This window comes from Bos mutus, chromosome X (genome assembly GCF_027580195.1).
Source record: "Bos mutus isolate GX-2022 chromosome X, NWIPB_WYAK_1.1, whole genome shotgun sequence".
Taxonomy (NCBI): Eukaryota; Metazoa; Chordata; class Mammalia; order Artiodactyla; family Bovidae; genus Bos; species Bos mutus.
Window position 1 is genome coordinate 84,774,619 of NC_091646.1, and position 26,344 is coordinate 84,800,962.

The 26,344-nt window shown below is 41.6% G+C and overlaps 1 protein-coding gene across 15 annotated transcripts in view; it reads left to right on the forward strand.

Moving 5' to 3' along the window:
• The window catches only part of ARHGEF9 (Cdc42 guanine nucleotide exchange factor 9), a 554,493-nt gene that overhangs the window by 311,141 nt on the left and 217,008 nt on the right, over window positions 1–26,344 (forward strand). The window contains exon 1 of one of the 15 annotated variants that reach the window (XM_070366274.1): window positions 3,985–4,076. The exons of 13 other annotated variants lie outside the window; for them this stretch is intronic. Coding sequence is in view for 1 of the 2 variants with exons in the window: in XM_070366271.1 (XP_070222372.1) it covers window positions 22,548–22,577 (30 nt within the window). In the remaining variant the exon portion in view is untranslated. Of the gene's footprint in view, window positions 1–3,984; window positions 4,077–21,779; window positions 22,578–26,344 lie in introns of those variants that run through there. One more of the 15 variants, XM_070366271.1, reaches the window with a different exon arrangement.

The following is a 26,344-nucleotide window of genomic DNA, read 5'->3' on the forward strand; positions in this document are numbered from 1 at the left end:
GTGTATTCACTTGTTTACTCTTCACAGCAACTTTTTGATATAGATACTATTAGTATTCTTGTTCTTCTGATGAAGAAACTGGGATCCAGAGAGATAAAGTAAATAGCTTATGTTACTTTATCTTGCTCTCAGCCAATGTTGGCTTAGGAAAACATATTTTAAACTCTTTTGACTGGAACCCACATTAAAAACTATATATTCAACATCACAACTAACATACAAAATAGAAACAAACTTTTCAAACAATTTATTATTTGCCATGTAGTTAGGCATTATTTATTATTTGCCATGTAGCCTGAAACTTTCTCTTCAGTTAAAAAAAAAAAGCTAATCAGGACACACCTAATTGGTTTTATTACCCAAATGGGTCCACATTAGTGGACATTCATTGAAGGCTTGCAGTCTACCCTTTGAAAATCAGTGCTTTAGGCTGGGTGCCCCCTTTCAAGGTTACTTTCATTTCTCAGAGACCTCAAAAATGTCTCCAGTTCCAAAAGGGGGTTATTATAATACTGGAATGTGAAGAATCAAGAGGAGCATTAGTTGTGGAGGCGGAGATGGAGACACCCCTAGTATGCCTTAAAGCCTCCAGTAAAAGGTGAACCCTACATGAGTCACTGTACCCTTTTCAGAAATACCCTCTCTGAATCCACATGGAGCCCTTTTTAAAATGCCTTCTCTGAACATAAATTCATTAAACAAACATTTTCTAAGCCTCTGAACACTAAGTGCTCTGCCAGAGGCTGTGGGGAAGCAAAATTATATGGGGCAGACAAGCTCATAAACATCTAACTACATATAGCAAGCAGTAACAAGTGACATAAGGTTGCCAGTAAAATGTCGTGAGCATACAGAAAAAAAGAGATGGATTTCAATTTGGGTTGAAGCTTCCTAGAAGAGATGACTTTTGAACCATGCCTGGAAGGATAGCTAGGACTTAGACAAGCAGAAATAAGGGAAACATTTCTCAAATGATATTTTTAAAATTAATTAATTAATTTGAATTGGAGGCCAATTACTTTACAATATTGTAGTGGTTTTTGCCATATATTGACATGAATCAGCCACAGGTGCACATGTGTTCCCCATCCTGAACCACCCTCCTGCCTCCCTCCCCATCCCATCCCTCAGGGTCATCCCTGTGCACCAGCCCTGAGCACCCTGTCTCATGTATTGAACCTGGGCTGGCGATCTATTTCACATATGGTAATATACATGTTTCAATGCATTCTCTCAAATCATCCTACCCTGGCGTTCTCCCACAGAGTCCAAAAGTCTATTCTTTAAATCCATGTCTCTTTTGCTGTTTTACATATAGGGTCATCGTTACCATCTTTTTAAATTCCATATATATGCATTAATATACTGTACTGGTGTTTTTCTTTCTGACTTACTTCACTCTGTATAACAGTTTCATCCACCTCATTAGAATGGATTCAAACACATTCTTTTTAATAGCTGAGTAATATTCCATTGTATATATGCACCACAGCTTTCTTATCCATTTGTCTGCCAGTGGGCATCTAGGTTGCCTCCATGTCCAAGCTATTGTAAACAGTGCTGTGATGAACATTGGGGTACACGTATCTCTTTCTTTTTTTTAATATAAATTTATTTATTTTAATTGGAAGCTAATTACTTTACAATATTGTATTGGTTTTGCCATACATCAACATGAATCCGCCACGGGTGTACACGTGTTCCCCATCCTGAACCCCCCTCCCACCTCCCTCTGCATACCATCCCCCTGTGTCATTCCAGTGCACCAGCCCTAAGCATCCTATATCATGCATTGAACCTGGACTGGCGATTCGTTTCACATATGATATTATACATGTTTCAATGCCATTCTTCCAAATCATCCCACCCTTGCCCTCTCCCACAGAGTCCAAAAGACTGTTCTATACATCTGTGTCTCTTTTGCTGTCTCCCATACAGGGTTATCATTACCATCTTTCTAAATTCTATATATATGCTATATATATAACATATACTGTATTATATGTTAGTGTACTGTATAGGTGTTTTTCTTTCTGGCTTACTTCACTCTGTATAATAGGCTCCAGTTTCATCTACCTCATTAGAACTGATTCAAATGTATTCTTTTCAATGGCTGAGTTATACTCCATTGTGTATATGTACCACAGCTTTCTTATCCATTCGTCTGCTGATGGATATCTAGGTTGCTTCCATGTCCTGGCTATTATAAAGAGTGCTGAGATGAACATTGGGGTACATGTGTCTCTTTCATTTCTGTTTTCCTCAGTGTGTATGCCCAGCAGTGGAACTGCTGGGTCATATGGCAGTTGTATTTCCAGTTTTTTAAGGAATCTCCACACTGTTCTCCATAGTGGCTGTACTAGTTTGCATTCCCAAGAACAGTGTAAGAGGGTTCCTGTTTCTCTGCATCCTGTCCAGCATTTATTGTTTATAGACTTTTGACAGCAGCCATTCTGACTGGGAGGTCAGGTGGTCTGGTATCCCATCTCTTTCAGAATTTTCCACAGTTTATTGTGATCCACACAGTCAAAGGCTTTGGCATAGTCAATAAAGCAGAAATAGATGTTTTTCTGAAACTCTCTTGCTTTTTTGATGATCCAGTGGATGTTGGCAATTTGATCTCTGGTTCCTCTGCCTTTTCTAAAACCAGCTTGAACATCTGGAAGTTCACAGTTCATGTATTGCTGAAGCCTGGCTTGGAGAATTTGGAGCATTACTTTACTAGCGTGTGAGATGGTGACTGCAGCCATGAAATTAAAAGATGTTTACTCCTTGGAAGAAAAGTTATGACCAACCTAGATAGCATATTGAAAAGCAGAGACATTACTTTGCCAACAAAGGTCCATCTAGTCAAGGCTATGGTTTTTCCAGTGGTTATGTATGGATGTGAGAGTTGGACTGTGAAGAAAGCTGAATGCTGAAGAATTGACGCTTTTGAACTGTGGTGTTGGAGAAGACTCTTGAGAGTACCTTGGACTGCAGGGAAATCCAACCAGTCCATTCTGAAGGAGATCAGCCCTGGGATTTCTTTGGAAGGAATGATGCTGAAGCTGAAACTCCAGTACTTTGACCACCTCATGTGAAGAGTTGACTCATTGGAAAAGTCTCTGATGCTGGGAGGGATTGGGGGCAGGAGGAGAAGGGGACGACAGAGGATGAGATGGCTGGATGGCATCACTGACTCAATGGACATGAGTCTGAGTGAACTCCAGGAGTTGGTGATGGACAGGGAGGCCTGGCGTGCTGCAGTTCATGGGGTTGCAAAGAGTTGGACAAGACTGAGCGACTGAACTGAACTGAACTGAACTGATTCTGACTGGCATGAGATGGTACCTCATTGTGATTTTGATTTGCGTTTCTCTGATCATGAGTGTTGTTGAGCCTCTTTTCATGTATTTGTTAGCCATATGTATGTCTTCTTTGGAGAAATGTCTGTTTAGTTCTTTGACCCATTTTTTGATTGGGTCGTTTATTTTTCTGGAATTGAACTGCATGAGCTGCTTGTATATCACATGATATTATTTTAAAAGCATGTGAGCTGGAAACTGTAGATACTCAGAGAGACTAAAGAGTATTTAGAAGATCTAGGGCCAGGTTATAGAGACTTGTTAATATCTTTTTAAATAGTTTGAGCTTCGTTTTGTAAGCCATGAGGATTCATTAAAAAATGTTTCATGAGAGGAAGATCAAATAATGCTTTAGGGCTCTAACTCTGGAAGTAGAGTGAGAATGGATTGGACGGCAGCAAAAATGGAGGTATATTGGCACTTAAGCAGTTGATGTGATGGTCAGAAGAGAAATAAAGGCTTGGCCTGAAGCAACTGTTATAAGTATGGGAAGGAGGGGATAAAGAAAAAATGCCATAGGGGCAGAGCCAACAGGACTTGGCAACTAATTGTATGTATATGTATAGGTGATGCCTTCTCTCTTCCTTCCTGGTTTACCCCTCACCTCTGGACTTCCACAGAAGCCTGATGAATTCTGTTAATCCACCTATACCAGGAAGAGGAAGCATGGGTGTGGATGGGTGTCTCCCGCTATGCAACTGGTGAGGAAGAAGAAACATTGCATCATAGGTAAGCTAGGAGGCTAGGCTGAATGCAGTCACCTTGTCCTGTTGCCATAGCATTTCAGAAGATCATTGAAAGGGACCTTCAATTCAGTTCAGTTCAGTTGCTCAGTCGTGTCCGACTCTGGATCCTGCTGTGAAGATATTCTGCTGTGAGGAGTGGTCAGATGAGGATGGAATGTAGCAAGGAGGGAGCCTTTAGGAAAAGTCTTAGCCTTGACCTCTTAAGCTCACCTCTTTCCGATTCTTCCTCCTTTCCTTTCCTCCCACCTCCTCCTCCCTCTTCTTCTTTCCCTTTTCCCCTTCCTCATCTACCACTGCTTCCTCCTCTAACTTCTTTACCCTCCTTTTTCTCCCTCCATCACTTCATCCTTTTACCTCTCCTCCTTATTACCTTATTTTTCTACTTATTCTCTTCATTTCCTCTTCTTTTTCTCCCATTTCTCCCTCCTTTTTTTCTCCCCTCTCCCTTGACTGTCCTCAGCACCTTCACCAGGAAAAAAAAAAATGTCCTTGAAGTTCAGGAGTCAGAATTTGGAAACTGAGAGGTGACTCAAGTCATCTAGGTTGATGGGAGTCAGGGGGTGGGGGGCCAAGTGTTCTTGAAGGAAACGTACCTTCTGGTAAATGGACACCTTGCTGATTTTCTTTGCAATGCTTTTCCTGGCCAAGCATGCCTCTGGCTGGAAGAGTCTCTTCTTGTCCTCTGACCATCCCACTCTTACCATCCCCAGGCCTGGGGAATGGTTAGCAGAAGATTTAGTAGTTTTCTCAGAGAAGCTCTCAATGAGAATTGGGACTGGAGCCCATGGCTCTTGCTTCTTCTTTACTTTTTCTATTGGCCTCTCACTTCTGTAAGTGTGGGCCATGGGTCAGTAGTATCTGTATCACCTGATAATCTATTAGAAATGCAGAACCTTAGGTTCCATGCCAGACCAAACTGAGTCAGAATATTCATTCAGAACATCCGTGAATATTAAAATTTTAAAGGCATTGCTCTTCATGGACTACATCCCTATACAGACAAAATCATTCCTAAATCATCCCATTCTGAGTTTGTCTGAAACTGTGTCTGCATGCTAAGTCACTTCAGTCATGTCTGACTCTTTGCAACTCTATGCACTATAGCCAACTAGGCTCCTCTGTCCATGGGATTCTCTAGGCAAGAATTCTAGAGTGGGTTGGCATGCCCTCCTCCAGGGGATTTTCCTGACACAGGGATCAAACCCACAACTCCTGCATTAGCAGGTGGGTTCTTTACCACTAGCCCCACCTGGGAAGCCCCCCTGGAACTATGAAGAGGTAAAGAAGCAGAAGGTCAGAGAGCCCTAGAAAGCAGGAATCACCACTCAGATGTCCGCAGAGGCTAGATAGGGGCCAGTAGTCAGGCACATTGGCTCTAAAGAAGGAAGCTGCCACTTAGCTAAGCTGATGGCTGTATGGTGGGAATACCAGCCCTAGGCTGCCAGACCTTCTGATGTTTCTAGAGAAGCTGGAACTTCATATTTTATATGAAATATCCCAATTAAAAATGTATATCCATATATATTTGTTGAGCATCCCAAAACTTAAAGCACTGGTGGGCTGTTGGCCAGACTTTCCATTTTCAGCCTTTGATGTAGTCTTGGTTTGTTTTTAGCAGCAGGGATGCTTTGTTTAACCAGAATCTTAGCTAGAAATTTAATGCATTAAGCAGATGAAAGGAGAACTACTTGGTTGAAGTGGGGCCCAGAGCTCCTCCTACTCAGCCTCCTTCATGTCCTCCAGAAAAAGAAGTGGCCTCTGAAGGACATTCTCTACACTTTGTAAAACCACAGATCAAAAAGCATTAAAAGACTCTAACAACAACATTTGACAGGTAAAAAGTCTGAATGGCTTGTCCAAGGTCACACAGCAACTCAGCAGTCATCTGACTCCCAGTCCAGTGTTTTTTTCATCTTGGCTCACTGACTTCTTTGCACGGTTCTCTAACACACCCTTCCATCAATGGAAGATTCATTCTACAGCATCTCTGGCAGGTGTTCTTCCAGACTCTACTTTGTTGCCTTCAATAATGGGAAACTCATCACTTCATAAGGTTGAACATCAACATGTGAGTTTGTTTTGCCAGAGAATCTTTGAGCAGATACACAGGCAATACCTCTGCCCAGATGGGGATTTTTTCTGTTCACCCAACTGAAGCTAGTAGTTCATGCAGTTATTTCAGCTCCTATCTTTGTAACTAAAAATGAATAGTGTATTTTTGAATAGGAAAGAAAATCTCTTAGATAAAGAAGAAGTTGTTTGAGGCTGAAAGGCATAGCATATGGGAGAAAGAGAAGAGGGAGAGAAGGAGGAAAGAGGTGAGTGCTAGGAAAAGGGTTTGACTGAAATGAATGTGAAATTATTTTATTTATCTAAATTTAAGAGTAAAGACCCTATGGAGAGCTTACAGGAGAAGAGTAACTAATGGATCTCTACCACAGAGGAAGGAATAGGCTTTTCATCTGACTTGTGGCTGTGATCAAGCTAAAGTTGCCTTGGGGGAAGGCAGTTGGGCCAAGGACCCTTACATTTCAGGGAAGTGATTTCTGTAGCAGCTCTAGCCTCAGCTCTGCCTGCTGAGGCCTGAAGAAAGACAAGTGTGACTATTTCCTTCCTGCTCTTCCTTGGGCTGCTTGAAGCTACATTAAGAGCTTATTTCAAGTGTCTCATGATCCACTGGATCTCTACTGTGGCTTGGATCTGCAAGATCATTGAGCTGCTTGGGGAGCTTAAGGATGAGGAATTGTGTTCCTAGACAAGTGACTATCTTCGCTGATGTTCCCTCAGAAGAAACGGGAGTACACATGTTCAGCAAACCTTCTTCCCCAAATCAGGAACCTTAGCTGATCTCAACATCTCTGACTATTAATTATGCATCCATATATACATGAAGATGTTTCCTACCCTTTTTTTAGCAAGGAAAATTACCTCAATGACTCCAACCTAGTGGCATGAGTTTGGTCTAGAGATGGGCTTTCTACGCTTTAATGTGCATGTGAATCACTAGGAATTTAGTAAAAATACTGGTGTTAAGTCAGTACGTCTGGGGTGGACCTGGGAGTCTGCATTTCTAATAAACTCCCAGGTGATGCTGATATCACTGGTCTGAGCTCCAGACTTTGAGTAGCAGCAAAGGGATAGATGACCTTAAAAATTCATCTAGTTGGATTTTTCTTCTCAAAGTCTAAGCCAATGTATATTAAGTCTATATATTTAGATATATACCTATACACACTTTTCCTATTGCACTAACATCTTGCTTTAAATTCTTCCCTGTTTTTGCTTATTTGGGATGACATCTATCGTGTTTAGCACTTCTTCCTCTCCTGCCTTCAAAACTCTCAACTCCTTGGAAGCACAAGTCATCTGCATCTGGCACCAACTCTCCTTTCTTTTTTACTTTCCTCTCCTGATATTCTGGTCCTGCCTGCTTCTCTGACATTATCTCCCACCACTGTCTTGTGTTTTACTACATTCTGCCATGTTGATCTTTTTCTGCCCCTCACACATATCAGTCTAATTTCCAGTTCTGAGCCTTTGCTTTTGTTGTTCCTGTTGTTTGGAATGTTCTTCCCCCAGCTCATTTTTTAAATTAACTAATTAATTTATTTTGCTGTGTCCGATCTTAGTTGCAGCACACAGGATCTTCATTATGTCATGTGATCTTTCCTTGTGGTGCACGGACTCTCTCTAGTTGTGGCACCCAGTCTCAGTAGTTGTGACATGCAAGTTCCAGAGTGTGAGGACTTCAATAGTTGCAGCATGTGGGCTCTCTAGTTGTGGGGTGTGGGCTTTGGAGCACATGGGCTCAGTAGTTGCAGCATGCAGGCTTAGTTGCTCTGTGGCATGTGGAATATTAGTTCTCTGACCAGGGATCAAATCCATGTCCCCTGAATTGCAAGGCATATTTTTAACCACTGGACCACTAGGGAAGTTCCAGCTGGTTTCTTATCATTGTGGTGTCAACTCCGATGTCATCTCCTCAGAGAGGCCTTCTTTGGCCACCTAGCTAAAATAATGTTTTCCTTTCTCAGTTACATTTTATTATATCACCCTGTTTATTCAGGTATTACCTAAATTAAATCCCTTATGACTATACAGTGGAAATGAGAACTAGATTTAAGGGACTAGATGTGATAGAGTGCCTGATGAACTATGGACGGAGGTTCATGACACTGTACAGGAGACTGCAATCAAGACCATCCCCAAGAAAAAGAAATGCAAAAAAGCAAAATAGCTGTCTGAGGAGGCCTTACAAATAGCTGTGAAAAGAAGAGAAGCAAAAAGCAAAGGAGAAAAGGAAAGATATAAACATCTGAATGCAGAGTTCCAAAGAATAGCAAGGAGAGATAAGAAAGCCTTCCTCAGTGAGCAATGCAAAGAAATAGAGGAAAACAACAGAATGGGAAAGACTAGAGATCACTTCAAGAAAATTAGAGATACCAAGGGAACATTTCATGCAAAGATGGGCTCAATAAAGGACAGAAATGGTATGGACCTAACAGAAGATATTAAGAAGAGTAGGCAAGAATACACAGAAGAACTGTACAAAAAAGATCTTCATGACCCAGATAATCACGATGATGTGATAACTGACCTAGAGCCAGACATGCTGGAATGTGAAGTAGGCAAGAATACACAGAAGAACTGTACAAAAAAGATCTTCACAACCCAGATAATCACAATGGTGTGATCACTCACCAAGAGCCAGACATCCTGGAATGCAAAGTCAAGTGGGGCTTAGGAAGCATCTCTATGAACAAAGCTAGTGGAGGTGATGGAATTCCAGTTGAGCTATTTCAAATCCTTAAAGATGATGCTGTGAAAGTGCTGCACTCAATATGCCAGCAAATTTGGAAAACTCATCAGTGGCCACAGGACTGGAAAAAGTCAGTTTTCATTCCAATCCCAAAGAAAGGCAATGCCAAAGAATGCTCAAACTACCACACAATTACACTCATCTCACACACTGGTAATGCTTAAAATTCTCCAAGCTAGGCTTCAGCAATATGTGAACCATGAACTTCCAGATGTTCAAGCTGGCTTTAGAAAAGGCAAAGGAACCAGAGATCAAATTGCCAACATCCACTGGATCATCAAAAAAGGAAGAGAGTTCCAGAAAAACATCTATTTCTGCTTTATTGACTATGCCAAAGCCTTTGACTGTGTGGATCACAATAAACTGCTGAAAATTCTGAAAGAGATGGGAATACCAGACCATTTGATCTGCCTCTTGAGAAACATGTATGCAGGTCAGGAAGCAACAGTTAGAACTGGACATGAAACAACAGACTAGTTCCAAATAGGAAAAGGAGTATGTCAAGGCTGTATCTAGTCACCCTGCTTATTTAACTTATATGCAGAGTACATCATGAAAAAAGCTGGGCTGGAGGAAGCACAAGCTGGAATCAAGATTGCCGGGAGAAATATCAATAACCTCAGATATGCAGATGACACCATCCTTATGGCAGAAAGTTAAGAGGAACTAAAAAGCCTCTTGATGAAAGTGAAAGAGGAGAGTGAAAAAGTTGGCTTAAAGCTTAACATTCAGAAAACGAAGATCATGGCATCTGGTCCCATCACTTCATGGGAAATAGATGGGAAAACAGTGGAAACAGTGGCTGACTTTATTTTTCTGGGCTCCAAAATCACTGCAGATGGTGATTGCATCCATGAAATTAAAAGACGCTTACTCGTTGGAAAGAAAGTTATGACCAACCTAGATAGCATATTCAACAGCAGAGACATTACTTTACCAACAAAGATCCATCTAGTCAAGGCTATGGTTTTTCCAGTGATCATGTGTGGATGTGAGAGTTGGACTGTGAAGAAAGCTGAGCGCCGAAGAACTGATGCTTTTGAAGCTTTGGAGAAGACTCTTGGGAGTCCCTTGGACTGCGAGGAGATCCAACCAGTCCATCCTAAAGGAGATCAGTCCTGGGAGTTCATTGGAAGGACTGATATTGAAGCTGAAACTCCAATACTTTGGCCACCTGATGCGAAGAGCTGACTCATTTGAAAAGACCCTGATGCTGGGAAAGATTGAGGGTAGGAGGAGAAGGGGACGACAGAGGATGAGATGGTTGGATGGCATCACCGACTCAATGGACATGGGTTTGGGTGGGGTCCGGGAGTTGGTGATGGACAGTGAGGCCTGGCGTGCTGTGTTTCATGGGGTCACAAAGAGTCAGACACGACTAAGTGACTGAACTGAACTGAACTGTTTATTATTTTCATAATAAGTATTCAGTACCTAATATTAACTTATTGTTTTGGGAGTTTAATATCTAAATCTCTTCATTATAATATAAGCTCCCTGAGAATAGAGATCTAATATGTGTTTTTCACTTCTGTATCCCTAGTACCTAGAACAAAACTTGGCACATAGTAGGTGCTTTAAGCATAATTGTTAGCTGGTAGAGTATCTTTCTGGATATTCTTCCTCATTCATTGAAGACTTTAGCTCCTGTAGCATCACTTGTTTTCATCTTTCTCTGGTCTGTCTAACCTCAATATTCCTGTAGTTGGCTTATTCAACCCTGGCCTCACTTTCATCTCCTCAGTCAGAAAACTCCTGTGGTAATCTTTGATCTTGTTATAGCAAATATCTCAATGAATTGCCTCCAGAATCTCAATATCAGGCATTTCCCCGCTGATCATTTTCCTATTCTTCCAGCCCACTTACACTGGTGCATCTACTCCAGCAATTCTTCCACATCATCAAGATATATAATGTCATTAACCTAACCCATACTCATCATCCCTTCTCATGTCTTTTCTTTTCTGTCCAACTTAGGTTACCTGGTCTGTTATTATTATCAATTCCTTGAAAACATTTTCAGCTCTATTTCCCATTTCTTTTCCTATTGTGTTTTCCTGGCAAATCTACCCCAGATTTAACCAACCACCTATCCTTTCTGTACCTGTGCTTGAACAGCAAGGGAAACTGAATAAAAAGTCCCACGGTTGAGCTGACTAATTTTGCTTTACCACAAGTCTCAGCTGGACACTCAACACTTCCTGTTTAAATCTCCTCTCATGATTCCAGTGTGTAACTGAGACTGAGAACCATTGCTCTTAGAGGACTATTACATACTTGCTCCGAAGCACTTGCACCCTTGTGCATTTTTTTTCTTCCTTCTTGCTAGAGTATAAGAAGTAGCTCTGTTCCTGCCAAGAGCAAGTAACATGTCTTATGCTCTGGACTTTCCCTATCACCTTCTTGAGGCCTTTGCTCCTGCAAGTATCCCTTCTGCTGAACCAGTGCCTCTGAGAATTTAAAATACATGCAAATCACCTGGATTTCTAGTTAAATGCAGATAGTGATTCAGTGGGTCTGGGATGGGGCCTGAGGTCTATGTTTATAATAAGTGTCCAGGTGATGATAAGGCTGTTGGTCTGTGGACCATGCTTCAAGTAGCAAGGTCCTGTGTCATCAACCTTTCCTTCTCACCCTCATCATCATATAAGCATGCTCTTAAACTCTTATTTAAATTTTAAAAAAGAACAACTTGATCACACATACCATTTCAAATATTACCCTATTTCCTATTCCCTTCAGCGCAAAACTTTTCAAAGAGATATCTATGCTCTTCCAACTTCTTTACCTTCATTAACTCTTTTCCCCCTCATTCACTCCTCAGCTCATTCCAGGATGACTTCTGTTACCTTTGTGCTAATGAAGCTACTCTTCTTAAGACCAATGGCTATGACTGTCTTACCAATACAATGGTCATATCTCTATTAATATCATCATCCACTCAAGTTCTCAGTGTCATTTCTCAGAACTTTTTTGTGTGAATAAGATTTCTTCTGGTTTTCTTTCTACTGTACTGACCACTACTTCTCAGTCTCCATTTTTGACCCCTCCCTCTCAACATTAGTCTAATTCTTGAGGGTCCAGGACCCTTTCCTACCTACATTCTCTCTCTGGATAATCTCATCCTGTCTACCTGAGGATGACTCCAAAATGTATATTTCCCAGCAGATATTTGCTCCTGAGGTCTAGGCTTGTATATCCCATTGTCTTTCTGACATCTCTTCTAACAATATGACTCAAGTATAGCTCACACTTAACACATCAAAAATGGAAGTCTTGATTTCCTCCCCTCCTCAAATCTGTTTATTCTAGTCTCTTCATATCAGCAAATGGTGCAACCATCTACCCAGTTGTTCAAGCCAGAAACCTAAAGGCATCCTTAATTTCTCCTCTCTTTGCCTCATACTCTACATACAACCCATCACAAGTTCTGTTGTTTCTACTTCTAAAATATATCTCAAATATTTTTACCTCTATTTATCATCTTCACTGCCTTTCCATCACAAGATACATCATCTTTTTCCTGGATGACTACAACAGCTTCAACCTATTGTCTCTCTATCAATTTGTTTATCATTTAACAACCTAAGTGGTCTTTACAATACAAATGTAAATCAGATCGACTCATTCTCTTGCTTGCTGCTGCTGCTGCTGCTGCTAAGTCGCCTCAGTCATGTCCGACTCTGTGCGACCCCATGGACTGCAGCCTACCAGGCTCCTCCATCCATGGGATTTTCCAGGCAAGAGTACTGGAGTAGGGTTCCATTCTCTCCCTGTTGTTCTCAAAATAAAGGTTTTATATGAAATGTTTCTGTCAAATATGTCTCCTACACTCTCCTATTTTCTTTCTATGTTTCAGCCTCACTGGGCTTCTAATTCCTGGGGCTCTCTGTGCGCATGCATGCAAAGTCGCTTCAATCATGTTTGACTCTTTGCAACACTATGGACTGTGTAGTCTGCCATGTTTCTCTGTCCATGGGATTTTCCAGGTAAGAATACTGCAGTAGATTGTCATGCCCTCTTCCAGGGGATCTTCCCAACTCAGGAATTGAACCCGCATGTCCTTGTGTCTCCTGCAATGGCAGGTGGGTTCTTTACCCCTAATGCCAGCTGGAAAGTCGAATCTTTTGGACTTTCTGTTTTCTATGCCTGGAATACTTTCCCCCTACCTCTTTACATGGTTGGCTCACATTCAGGCTATAGTCCTCAACTTAAATGTCATCTCCTTGGAGAAACCTTTTTAATCTAAATTCTGTCTTCCCTCACAGTGACTCTTGATTCTTTCACTTTATTTCTCTCATAGCATTTGTCACCTTCTGTATTAACATTTATTTACCTCATTTACTTGTTTATTGGATAGAAATGAAGGCACCAATGGTGTCTGTTTTGTTCATTGTTATATAATCAGTGGTTAACATACTATGCCTGCCACATAAGCAGCCATATTTATTGAATTTACAAATGAATAAACAAGAATAGATAAATGATATATGTAAATAATATTTTGTCAAGACATCAGAGGTTATAAGGTGGATTTGAGCATTGGACTCTCAATACTAGCATCATAGTAGTTGTGTACATTTAACTTTTATCTTTTTTCACTGCCACATTCCACTCTCTGTCAAGAATCAAAGGTCTTAGTCTCATTCCAGTTCAGCCATTAACTTACTCTGTGACTCTGGGAATTACATTTATTCTTGGAGGCTACATTTGATTGTCAGTCACAGAAAAATAACCAAACAGATCACACAGACCACAGCATTGTCTAACTCAATGAAACTATGGGCCATATGAGCCATCTAGAGCCACCCAAGACAGACGGGTCATGGTGGAGAGTTCTGACAAAAGGTGGTACACTGGAGATGGGAATGGCAAATCACTTTTGTATTCTTGCTTTGAGAATCCCCTGAACAGTATGAAAGGCAAAAAGATATGACACTGAAAGATGAGCTCCCCAGGTTGGTAGGTGCCCGGTATGCTCCTGGAGAAGAGTGAAGAAATAACTCCAGAAAGAATGAAGAGATGGAACCAAAGTGAAAACAATGCCCAGTTGTGATGTGACTGGGGACGGAACTAAAGTCCAATGCTGTAAAGAACAATAGTACATAAGAACCTGGAATTTTAGGTCTGTGAATCAAGGTAAATTGGAAATGCTCAAATAGCTGATGGCAAGAGTGAGCATTGACATTTTAGGAATCAGTGAGCTAAAATGGACCAGAATGGGCAAATTTAATTCAGATGACCATTATATCTACTGCAGTGGGTAACAATCTCTTAGAAGAAATGGAGTAGCCCTGATAGTCAACAGAAGAGTCCAAAATGCAGTACTTGGGTGCAATCTCAAAAATGACAGAATGATCTGTTTCCAAAGCCAACCATTCCATATCACAGTAATCCAAGTCTATGCCTCAACCACTAATGCCAAAGAAGCTGAGGTTAAACAGTTCTGTGAAGTCTTTCTAGAAATAACACCAAAAAAAAAAAAAAAAAAAGAATTCCTTTTTATCATAGGGGGCTGGAATGCAGAAGTAGGAAGTCAAGAGATACCTGGAGTAACAGGCAAGTTTGGCCTTGGAGTACAAATTGAAACAGGGCAAATGCTAACAGAATTTTGTGAAGAGAATGCACTGGTCATAGTAAACACCCTCTTCCAACAACACTAAGGATGACCCTACACATGGACATCACCAGATGAGCAATATCAAAATCAGATTGATTATATTCTTTGCGGCTGAAGATGGAGAAGTTCTATACAGTCAGCAAAAACAAGACTGGGAGCTGACTGTGGCTCATATCATGAACTCCTTATTGCAAAATTCAGACTTAAATTGAAGAATGTAGGAAAAAATCACTAGACCATTCAGTTATGACCTAAACGAAATCCCTTATGATTATACAGTGGAAGTGACAAATAGAGTCAAGGGATTAGATCTGAAAGACAGAGTGCCTGAAGAACTATGGACAGAAGTTCATGACATTGTACAGGAGGTGATGATCAAACCATCGCCAAGAAAAAGAAATGCAAAAAGGCAAAATGGTTATCTGAGGAGACCTTACAAATAGATGAGAAAAGAAGTGAAAGGCAAAGGAGAAAAGGAAAGATAAATCCATCTGAAGGCAGAGTTCCAAAGAATAGCAAGGAGAGTTAAGAAAGTCTTCCTCAGTGATCAATGCAAAGAAACAGAGGAAAATAATAGAATGGGAAAGACTGGAGATCTCTTCAAGAAAATTAGAGATACCAAGGGAACATTTCATGCAAAGATGGGCACAATAAATACAGTATACTAACGCATATATATGGAATTTAGAAAGATGGTAACAATAACCCGGTGTACGAGACAGCAAAAGAGACACTGATGTATAGAACAGTCTTATGGACTCTGTGGGAGAGGGAGAGGGTGGGAAGATTTGGGAGAATGGCAATGAAACATGTAAAATATCATGTAGGAAACGAGTTGCCAGTCCAGGTTCGATGCATGATGCTGGATGCTTGGGGCTGGTGCACTGGGATGGCCCAGAGGGATGGTATGGGGAGGGAGGAGGGAGGAGAGTTCGGGATGGGGAACACATGTATACCTGTGGCGGATTCATTTTGATATTTGGCAAAACTAATACAATTATGTAAAGTTTAAAAATAAAATAAAATTGGAAGAATAAAAAAAAAAAAAAAAAAGATGGGCACAATAAAGCACAGAAATGGTATGGACCTAACAGAAGCAGAAAATATTAAGAAGAGGTGGCAAGAATATACAGAAGAACTATACAAAAAAGATCTTAATGACTCAGATAACTATGATGGTATGATCATTCACCTAGAGCCAGCTATCCTGGAGTCTGAAGTCAAGTGGGCCTTAGGAAGCATCACTACGAACAAAGCTAGTGGAAGTGATGGAATTCCAGCTGAGCTATTTCAAATCCTAAAAGATTATGCTGTAAAAGTGTTGTCAATATGCCAACAAATTTGGAAAACTCAGCAGTTGCCCAGGACTGGAAAAATCAGTTTTCATTCCAATCCCAAAGAAAGGCAATGCCAAAGAATGTTCAAACTACCACACAGTTGCACTCATCTCACATGCTAGCAAAATAAGGCTCAATATTCTCCAAATGAGGCTTAGACAGTACATCAACAGAGAACTTCCAGATGTTCAAGCTGGATTTAGAAGAGACAGATGAACAAGAGATCAAATTGCCAACATGCATTGGATCAGAGAAAAAGCAAGAGATTTCCAGAAGAACATCTATTTCTGTTTTATTGACAATGCCAGAGCCTTTGTGTGTGTGTATCACAACAAACTGTGGGAAATTCTTAACAAGATGGGAATACCAGATGACCTTACCTGCCTCCTGAGAAATCTGTATGCAGGTCATAAAGCAAGAGTTAGAACCAGACATGAAACAATGGATTGATTCAAAATTGTCAAAGGAGTATGTCAAGGCTGTATATTGTCACCCTGCTTATTTAACTTATATGCAATGTACATCATGCAAAATGCTGGGCTGGATGAAGCACAAGCTGGAATCAAGATTTCTGAGAGAAATATCAATAACTTCAGATATGCAGATGACACTACCCTTATGGTAAAAAGTGAAGAGGAACCAAGGAGCCTCTTGATGAAAGTGAAATAGGAGAGTGAAAAAGCTGGCTTAAGACTCAACAATCAAAAACATGAATATCATGGCATCTGGTCCCATCCCTTCCTGGCAAATAGACGGGGAAACAATCAAAACAGTAAGACACTATTTTCTTGGGCTCCAAGATCACTGCAGATGGTGACTGCAGCATGAAATTAAAAGATGCTTGCTCCTTGGAAGAAAAGCTATGACCAACCTAGACAGTTCGTTATTTTACCCACAAGTTCCATTTAGTCAAAGCTATGGTTTTTCCAAAGACATGTATAGATGTCAGTTGGACCATAACAAAACCTGAACACTGAAGAATTAATGCTTTTGAACTGTGGTGTTGGAGAAGACTCTTGAGAATCACTTGGACTGCAAGGAGATCCAACCAGTCCACTCTAAGGGAAATCAGTCCTGAATATTCATTGGAAGGACTGATGCTGAAGCTGAAACTCCAATTCTTTGGTCACCTGATGCGAAGAACTGACTCACTGGCAAACACCCTGATGCTGGGAAAGATTGAAGGCAGAGGAGAAGGGGAAGACATAGGATGCAATGGTTTGATGGCATCACTGACTCAATGGGCATGAATGTGAGCAAGATCCAGGAGCTGGTAATCGACAGGGATTCTTGCCCTGCTGCAGTCCATGGGGTCACAAAGAGATGGACACTACTGAGCAACTGAACTGAACATGTTATCATCTCTAAAATGAGAATGTTGAAGAAGATAATCTTGGAGATCATTGCCAACTTTGATATATATGCATAAGTGATTGTTTAAGATTATTACAATTTGGATGAAGCACAAGCTAGAATCAAGATTTCCAGGATAAATATCAATAACTTCAGATATGCAGATGACACCACCCTTATGGCAGAAAGCAAAGAAGAACTAAAGAGCCTCTTGATGAAACTGAAAGAGGAGAGTGAAAAAGTTGGCTTAGAGCTCAACATTCAGAAAACTAAGATCGTGGCATCTGGTCCCATCACTTCATGGCAAATAGATAGGGAAACAGTGGAAAAAAAACTCTGGGAGTTGGTGATGGACAGGGAGGCTTGGCGTGCTGCAGTCCATGGAGTCACAAAGAGTCAGACACGACTGAGTGACTGAACTGAACTGAAGACTATTACATAAATGACGATTAGTTTATTCATTGGATAATTGAGAAATGTGATGCAGAGAAGCTGGGCACTTGAACCAGGTTACCCAACTGTAGCGAATTCAGTTCCTTATTCTGCACAAAGCCACAGCCACATTAGATAGTGACTAATTTGCGCTGGTAGCTCTGCCCTCAGAAGCCTGCCTCTGAGTTCCTTGAATCACGATGGACTCAAATAAAGAGAATGTAGCTGGGGACATACCTATGATTGTCTCTCTCCTCATGCTGCTCATGGCTGAAAAGAGGACAGCATTTGGCACTTGTCCACTGAGAGCTGCTGCCCGGCTAATTACCAAATAGGCTTCTGGGAGATCACAGGACTTCAAAGGCGAGGTCTGGGGCACAGACCTTTTCTGAATACTTACTGGCTGCCAGGGTTTGCGCTAAGTACTTTCTTTCCATGGACAAATTTATCAAATGTTCAAAACAATCTAGTGAAGTAGACAATATTATTACCCTTATTTCACAGATAAGAAAACTATCGAGATGCAGAACATGAAATATCTGGCTGAGTAATTACCAAAGTCAATAATTAAATTCAAGCAGTTCTGGCCTCAGAGCTTATACTCTAACCTTCTACATTGGGTACCTGCTAAGTTGCTTCAGTTGCATCCAACTCTTTGTGACCCCAGGCTTCTCTGACCATAGGATTCTCTAGGCAAGAATACTGGAGTGGGTTTCCATTCCTTTCTCCAAGGGATCTTCCTGACCTAGGAATTTAACCCGTGTCTCTTAAATGTCTCCTGCATTGGCAGGCAGGTTCTTTACCACTAGTGCCACCTCATTGTATCACCTATAGCTGCTCATAGGTTTTAGGCAAATAGCACTCCAGACATACTGGATTTGGTAGTGTCTATGCCCAAATAGGGAAAGGAGTACGTCAAGGCTGTATATTGTCACCCTGCTTATTTAACTTATATGCAGAGTACATCATGAAAAACGCTGGACTGGAAGAAGCACAAGCTGGAATCAAGATTGCCAGGAGAAATATCAATAATCTCAGATATGCAGATGACACCACCCTTATGGCATAAAGTGAAGAGGAACTAAAAAGCCTCTTGATGAAAGTGAAAGAGGAGAGTGGAAAAGTTGGCTTAAAGCTCAATATTCAGAAAACGAAGATCATGGCATCCGGTCCCATCACTTCATGGGAAATAGATGGAGAAACAGTGGAAACAGTGTCAGACTTTATTTTTTAGGGCTCCAAAATCACTGCAGATAGTGGTTGCAGCCATGAAATTAAAAGACGCTTACTCCTTGGAAGGAAAGTTATGACCAACCTAGATAGCATATTCAAAAGCAGAGACATTACTTTGCCAACAAAGGTCCGTCTAGTCAAGGCTTTGGTTTTTCCTGTGGTCATGTATGGATGTGAGAGTTGGACTGTGAAGAAGGCTGAGCACCGAAGAATTGATGCTTTTGAACTGTGGTGTTGGAGAAGACTCTTGAGAGTCCCTTGGACTGCACGGAGATCCAACCAGTCCATTCTGAAGGAGATCAGCCCTGGGATTTCTTTGGAAGGAATGATGCTAAAGCTGAAACTCCAATACTTTGGCCACCTCATGCGAAGAGTTGACTTATTGGAAAAGACTCTGATGCTGGGAGGGATTGGGGGAAGGAGGAGAAGGGGATGACAGAGCATGAGATGGCTGGATGACATCACTGACTCGATGGACGTGAGTCTGAGTGAACTCCGGGAGTTGGTGATGGACAGGGAGGCCTGGCGTGCTGCAGTTCATGGGGTCGCAAAGAGTTGGACATAACTGAGTGACTGAACTGAACTGATGCCTACGGGATCAACATCTGTTCTTCCACATATGTCATACATTAACACTGAAATATTTGCCCTCAGATCAGTTCTTCCCCCTTCTCCTGCAAACTAAATTTCTCATATTCCCTTGCTATCTCACTTGTTTTGTCCAAAGGAAGATGCCTGTGGGAGACTGGTGAACAGGAGGAAGAGTATTCCTTTACCTCCTGCTTCAGAGTCTCCTCAGTGACTCTAGTTTCTGGGGACAATTCCTCTATTCATGGCACCTGCACCACCAGGCCAACCACCCCATGCTTTTAGCTTCAATTTAATACCAGTTTCTGGGTTCTGACAATGTTACCTTTTCCCATTACCCATCTAGCTCTAGATGGGTAGAAAACTAGTAATAGCTTTCTATGGTTGCTACATGTTGGCTTGCCCCACCATCCCCTATTTGGCTTCTTTGTTTTGACAGTGTGATTTGTTCTCTGTATTTAAACCATTCAGAAGAAATATCTAGAGTGGTTTGTATTTTCCTGACTGGGTCATTATTGATATAGGCAACTTCTATAATCCCAAGGCTTCTCACTATCACACAAATTGGTGTATCTCCTTCAAAGCATGTGTCACAACCTTTCATTACCTTGTTTGTTTACTTTTTTGTTGTTTATCTTTTCTCCACTTCAAGTAGATTACAAAGTCCATGAGGAACTTTGTCTTGTATTTTGAATAGCTATCCCAATGCCTGGAACAAGGAAGCTCAATAATATTTTTTATGTTTTGTCTTTTTATTTATTTTTTTATTGGAGTACAGTTGCTTTACAATGTTGTGTTAGTTTATGCTGTACAATGAATGAATCAGCTATATGTATACAAATATCCCCTCAATAATATTGTTGACTGAATGTATCCATTAAAAAAAATCCAAATTTTATTGGATATCTCCTATATGCCAGTCACTACTGTAGGAGATAACAAGGTTAGTAATTCATTGCCTCTGCTTAAAAAAAAAAAAAAAAAACATATTTCCACTTAAGTGACATTAAATAGAAAAATGTACACATAACTAGTGTATTAATTTGCCAGGGCTACCATAATGAAGTACTGCAGTCTGGGTGGCTTAAATAACATAAATGTACTTTCTTACAACTCCAAAGGCTGGAAAGTCCAAGATCAAAGTAGTCTTTTCCAAGGCCTCCATGTCCAAATTTCCTCTTCATGTAAGGACACCAGACATATTGGAGTAGGGCCTATACAATGACCTTGTTTTTACTTAACTACCTCTTTAAAGACTCTGTCTCCAAATACAGTCACATTCTGAGGCACTGGGGTTTGCACTTCAACATACGAATTTGGGGGCGGGGTGCACAGTTCAGCCTATAACAATCAGTGAGTAAAAGATTATTTTCAATTGAGAAAACTAAAGGTGGAACTATAGAACTTAGATGAAAGGTGATAAAATCAGGTCTTAGAGTATTTCAGAAAAGCTTTCCAGAGGCTGTGTGCCTAGTGTCAGGTCTTAAAGAGATTTTTATAGAGTCGTGAGAGTTGAATGGGCTGGTTGGCCATGGAGGTGCATTCAAGAGCCTCAGTCTGAATGAAGGTCCCTAGATGAGACAGTGAGGAGACATTGTAGAATCTCTGAATACTGAACCATCAGACTTGAAAGGAAGTTGAAAGGTCACCCGGGCTAAGTTCCCATTTGATTCAGGAATCCCTTGCCAAAGGACAATTCAGCTTCTGCTTATACCCCTCCCAGGACTGAATACTCATTAAGGCAGTTATTTTGATATTAGGCCAGCTCTGTTTGGCCAAAACAATGCCTTGGATGAAGAGGGGAGCATTTGCTCGAAAGGAGAGGACAGTAAAGTAGTGTGTGGGGCATGCCAGTGATGTCTTCATACCAACCGCCTTCAGGCACTTCTTTCTGATGTCATATTTTAATTCCTTCTTGCTGTAACCCCAGTCTCTGCTTTTTGTAATCCCTTTCTTGCTTGAACCTCCCTGTGGGTCAGGAGCCTTGGATTCTTGCCTTCTTTGGTTGTGCTACCATGGGCAAATATCTTTCACTCTCTAGTCTTCAATGTTCATGTCTATAATAAGGGACTAATTAATTAACACTGACTGTAATGTCTTCCTCACAAAGTTATTGTAAGACTATATGCAATAATAATAGGTATGAATGTGACCAACAGCATCAACTCCCAGCAGATGCAGAGGGGCCAGTCTGGGTTGAAGAGGTGGGTGGTTTCTCCGTTTGCCTGTTTTGCTGATGTTCATTTGACTTATTCTCAGCAAAATAAGCAAATGGAAAATTCATCCATCAACAAGCTACCTTTTATATTCCTGAGGGTGTCAGGAAGAATCATGAGGGTGTGTGTGTGTGTGTGTGTGTGTGTGTTTGTATGAACTATAGCAAAAAGAAGCGTGGAAAGCTGCAGAGGGTAAAGTTGAGACTATCTTTTTTATGTGACCTTAGGTAGGTCTCTTCCATCATCTAAACCTCCACTTATTTATCTGTAATATGGATATACCAATGCCTGCCTCCACAAGGTTGTTCTGAGAAATGAAAGTGATAAAGCAGGAGAGTGTTGGCATGGCTTCACGGGGGCAGGATCGTATTATTTCAAAGCCTGGCCGAACACCTCTGGCAACTTTGGAAAAGACTTTTCGCTGACTCGACACAATTGGGGAGCCCCACAATAAACAGCATCTAACTCCAGCACAGCCGGAGGCAGGCAGAGGTGGCAGCTGCCTTCTCCTGTGCGGAGGTTATTCACCCACATCATCTCCCTGCATCCCTGCCTCCCAGATCTCAAGCCTTGGCAAGGGACAAAGGCGGTCGGTGGGAACCCCCCCTCCCACATCTCCCCAGGCCAAGCACCTCGGGAGCTGTGGGGCAGAGAGGCAGAGCCTGCTGCAGGGATGGAAAAACCTGAATGAAGGGGAGGTCCAGAGAAGAGGGGATTGGGCTGTAGGGCTGTGAAGGAAACGAGGGGGAGGGGGCGCTGGGGCTTTCGCTTGCTCCAGCGCTGCCAGCCCAGCCTGCCTGAAACAACCCGCGACAGCCTCCAGGGCCTTGACGAGAAGCCGGACTTCATTAGCACCATGCAGTGGATAAGGGGCGGATCGGGAATGGTGAGTGAACATAACCGCAGCTTCCCCAGCTTCAGTCCCCTAGCCCCACCCCCAGTTCCTTCACCAGCCGCCATGCAGTGAGCCCCCTAGCTTCTGCACACAGCCCTCTCCGCTGTCCTTGAGATACCAGCAAGCTTGCTGTGGCCATTTTAGGAGTCTTTGCTCGCCTGCCTGTGAGGAAAGCCCCCTCCCTTCTCCGTCCCCTTTCTTACCACCCCGGAGTGGGAGTGGGATAAGAGTGTGTGTGTGTTGGGGGGCGGGGGGTCACCTGGCAGACCAGAGAGGCAAGGGGGTGGGTAGAGGGACTCTCTGGGATCAGTGAGTCTCTCAGGAGAGAGGATTGGCTGGGGGCGGGTGGGGAGGCTGGGGGGTGGCACGGGGTTGGGAAAAAGGGGGGAGTTACAAAGCCTGGGATTGTGCAGGGGGCAGTATGGGAGAATTGCATTGTCCCCCAAATAGGCTGTGTGTATCCCCTTACTGGGAGAGCCAGAGAGCCCCTCTCAGAGAAGCTGCCTGGGGGAGTCCTAAAGCCTTTCTTTGCCTAGGCTGGGGTCACCCTGTCCACACTTGAGGCTTTGCCAAGGAGAGGCTACAGAACCTGCCATTCTGGAAATGGGTCCGCCCCATTCGGTTAGAACTCTCTCTGCCACCCCCATCCAAGGAGTGTGTGCTTGTGTGTGTGTTTACTATCATCCTCCCAACAGTTCACTGTATGCTGTTATGTTCCCTTCTCTACCTGGAGACCTTGGAATGACTTCCTTTGCAGAGAGGAAGTGGTGGCTTCATCTTGATGATTCTCTGACTCAGCGAGGGGTAGCTCAAGTCTGGTTTGGGACTCTGGGGCATGGGAGGCCACCATGCCTTTGTCTTCAGCTGGGAGGCATCGGCAAGAGAGTCTTGGAGGTCAGTCAGGTTGGGTGAGCAGGCACTGATGGCAATGCCAGCCTACAGTTCCCCACTGCTACCCATAACCTGCAGCTGAAGGAAGGTAGCCTGAAGCTTTTGGGGAAAAATGGATATTTAACTCCTTTTTTGTTTCCATTCTGGAAGGGAGGCGTAAATTTGGTGTGGGCTAGGACTGTGTTCAGAGGAGTTTCCTCAGACCTCTGTTTCAGTGGTTCTTGAAATCATTCAGTCTGTATTTGCCAGGGCTTCAAGGGACTCTTCTCAGATCTTCCTCTTTCTGTGGGGTCCCATAAGGCTATTTCAAATGTTTGTAGAACCAGAAAGCAATAGAACAGGAAAAGACCTTCAGACCCGTGTTGTCCATCCAGGAAAGTTGTGATCCAGAGAGTGGGAGAGACTTGCCCAGGGCCACACAGCTCCATGAAGGTAAAGCTCAGTCCAGCACAAGAGTCTCCTGACTCTGTCAGTGTCCCTCTCCACTACTCCACAGAATCATCAAATGGTGCTGAGAAAGGCAGAAAGGAACAGAGAGTCATGATCTTGGTAAAAGACTTCTTTCATAATGAACTAATGCCATGAAATTTGCCTTAAAAAAAAATGAAAGTCCTAGTATTTCTGGAAGCTGGGTCTAGGAGATACTTCCCTTCTCCTCTAAGTATATTATAACGTAGGGATCCAGAGCCACCCATTGACAACAGAGTAAGTTAATAGAGAAATCTGAAGTTTTGCTAATCGTGTATGAGAAAGAAGAGAGGGAAACAGAAACCTTGTGGAGACTATGTAATTGAAGATTGATGGAGAAATTGCATAATATTTTTAGGGGACTGAAGTAGTGAATATTGTATAATGAAAGCATTTATTTAACTGTTTGCCAGAATTCAAGTGATAGGGGTAGTAAATTCCATTACAGCCTGGAAAGCAAGAAACTTCTAATCTTGGCTCTGCTGTTTACTAGGAGTGCTTTGAACCTCAGTTTTCTCACCTATTAAATGGGGCTATTAATGATTACCAAAATCCTTCCAGATCTGAGATTCTCAGATTCCTAGGAGTAAATGTTGGGTAAAATTTAACTAGTGGTCCATTGTGAAAAAATAAGAGTGCATATTTAGCCACCATTTTATAATGTGGCTGGTCAAAAGGTCATTGCTCCTCGTTCTTTCATTTTCAAAGCCCTGGAAATTCATATTGAGCTTTTCATTACAGTCAGAGTTCTTCACTGAACACTCGACTGTTGAACTGATTGCAAGTGTCACATGTTATTCAAAGGTCCTTGAACATAAAACAGTTGGCATTTACAGAATAAAATCTGTCTCAGTAGATAGTGTTAAAAAAGAAAAAAAAATATGAGCTCACTTTTGATGGTAAATTGTTCAGTGTATTTATTCATAGCTTGTATCTGCAATGTCAGTTTGTGCTAGGTTAGGCAGTACTTCGAGTGGAGGGAACACTGATCTCAGAATCACAAGTCTGACATTGAAGGGCCTGGCTTTCATACTTCTCAACTCTGAAACACTTGACAGTTGTCAAACCTCTTTCATTCTCAGTATTCTCATCCATCAAATGGGGCAAAGTACCTTATCTCATAGATGCTACTGAGTTTCTTAATTAATTCAACAAAAATACAGAGGCTACTATGAATTGATACTGATCTAGGTATTGGAGGTTGCAGTGAACAAAATGAAATTCTCTGCTATCATATATCTTACATTCAAGGGGTTGAAGGGGCTCACTAAACAATTGCACAAATAACTATGCAATATGTCAGAAGGTGCTTAGCTCTAAGAAGAAAAAGAAAACCTAGTAAGAGAATAGAGATAGGGTTGGAATAATGTATTAGATGTCAGTTGAACCTCTCTAACTAAGAAACATTTGAGTGGATATGTGAAGGAAATGAAGGAACAAGGTCTGTGGGGATATTTAGGTGAAATGGGTGAAAAAACAGCCAGAGAAAGAGAGAGAGAGAGCACATTTGGTTTGTTTAAGGAACACAAGGAGGCCACTGTCCTGGGGACATTTAATCTGAGTGAGATGGGTAATTTTTGGAAGGTTTCAAACAGATGAGGGACTTAATCTGACTTAAATTTTAAGAGGATAATACATTGTAGTGGAGCAAAGAGCTGTGAGGTGGCTCTTGTAATAGTTCAGGTTAGAGGTGATGGTGGCTTGGGCCAGGGTGATGATAATCTATATGAAAGGACTGTACTGAGCATTATAGATGATCTGTATCTTTCTCCTTTCTGGCCAGTCATCCAAATCTCAGATGGCTGAATGTGGAGCTAGAATGAACACAGAGTGGGTAGATGCATGCAAGGGAATTTTGTGTCTAAGTTAATGATCAAATGATCTTCTCTGGGCTCCTGGCCTCTAAGTGGGCTAACTAAGGGTTGATTCTGTATGGATTATCAATGAGTCAGTCTCTTGCTTTCTGGGATTCTGGAGAATATTAAGTATATTATTAGTATTTTGGAGATATGATACACTTAACATATGTAACATCTGGAATGGATCATTTTTAATACTCTCTTCTCTATGTGACAAAATTATTTTCAGTAATCATGTAATAATCAGTTCTAATAATTATTTTATTGATTTGTTTTTTTAATTTCCAAATAATTAACAATGAAAAAGAAGAATAATTCAATTTTAAAGATATGCAAATTCAGTAACATCTCATATTTGATCTAAAATCTGTACTTATTGAACAAAAGTACTACACTCTATAGTTTGTATTGTTTTCTCTGTTCTATATTTTAAACACAAATAAAAACTCTAATTGGTCACAAATGACAGAATTGAAATAACTTACATTGTATCTTTGACTACAATTATTGTGCTATCTTTGTTTACTTCAAACCTGCTAC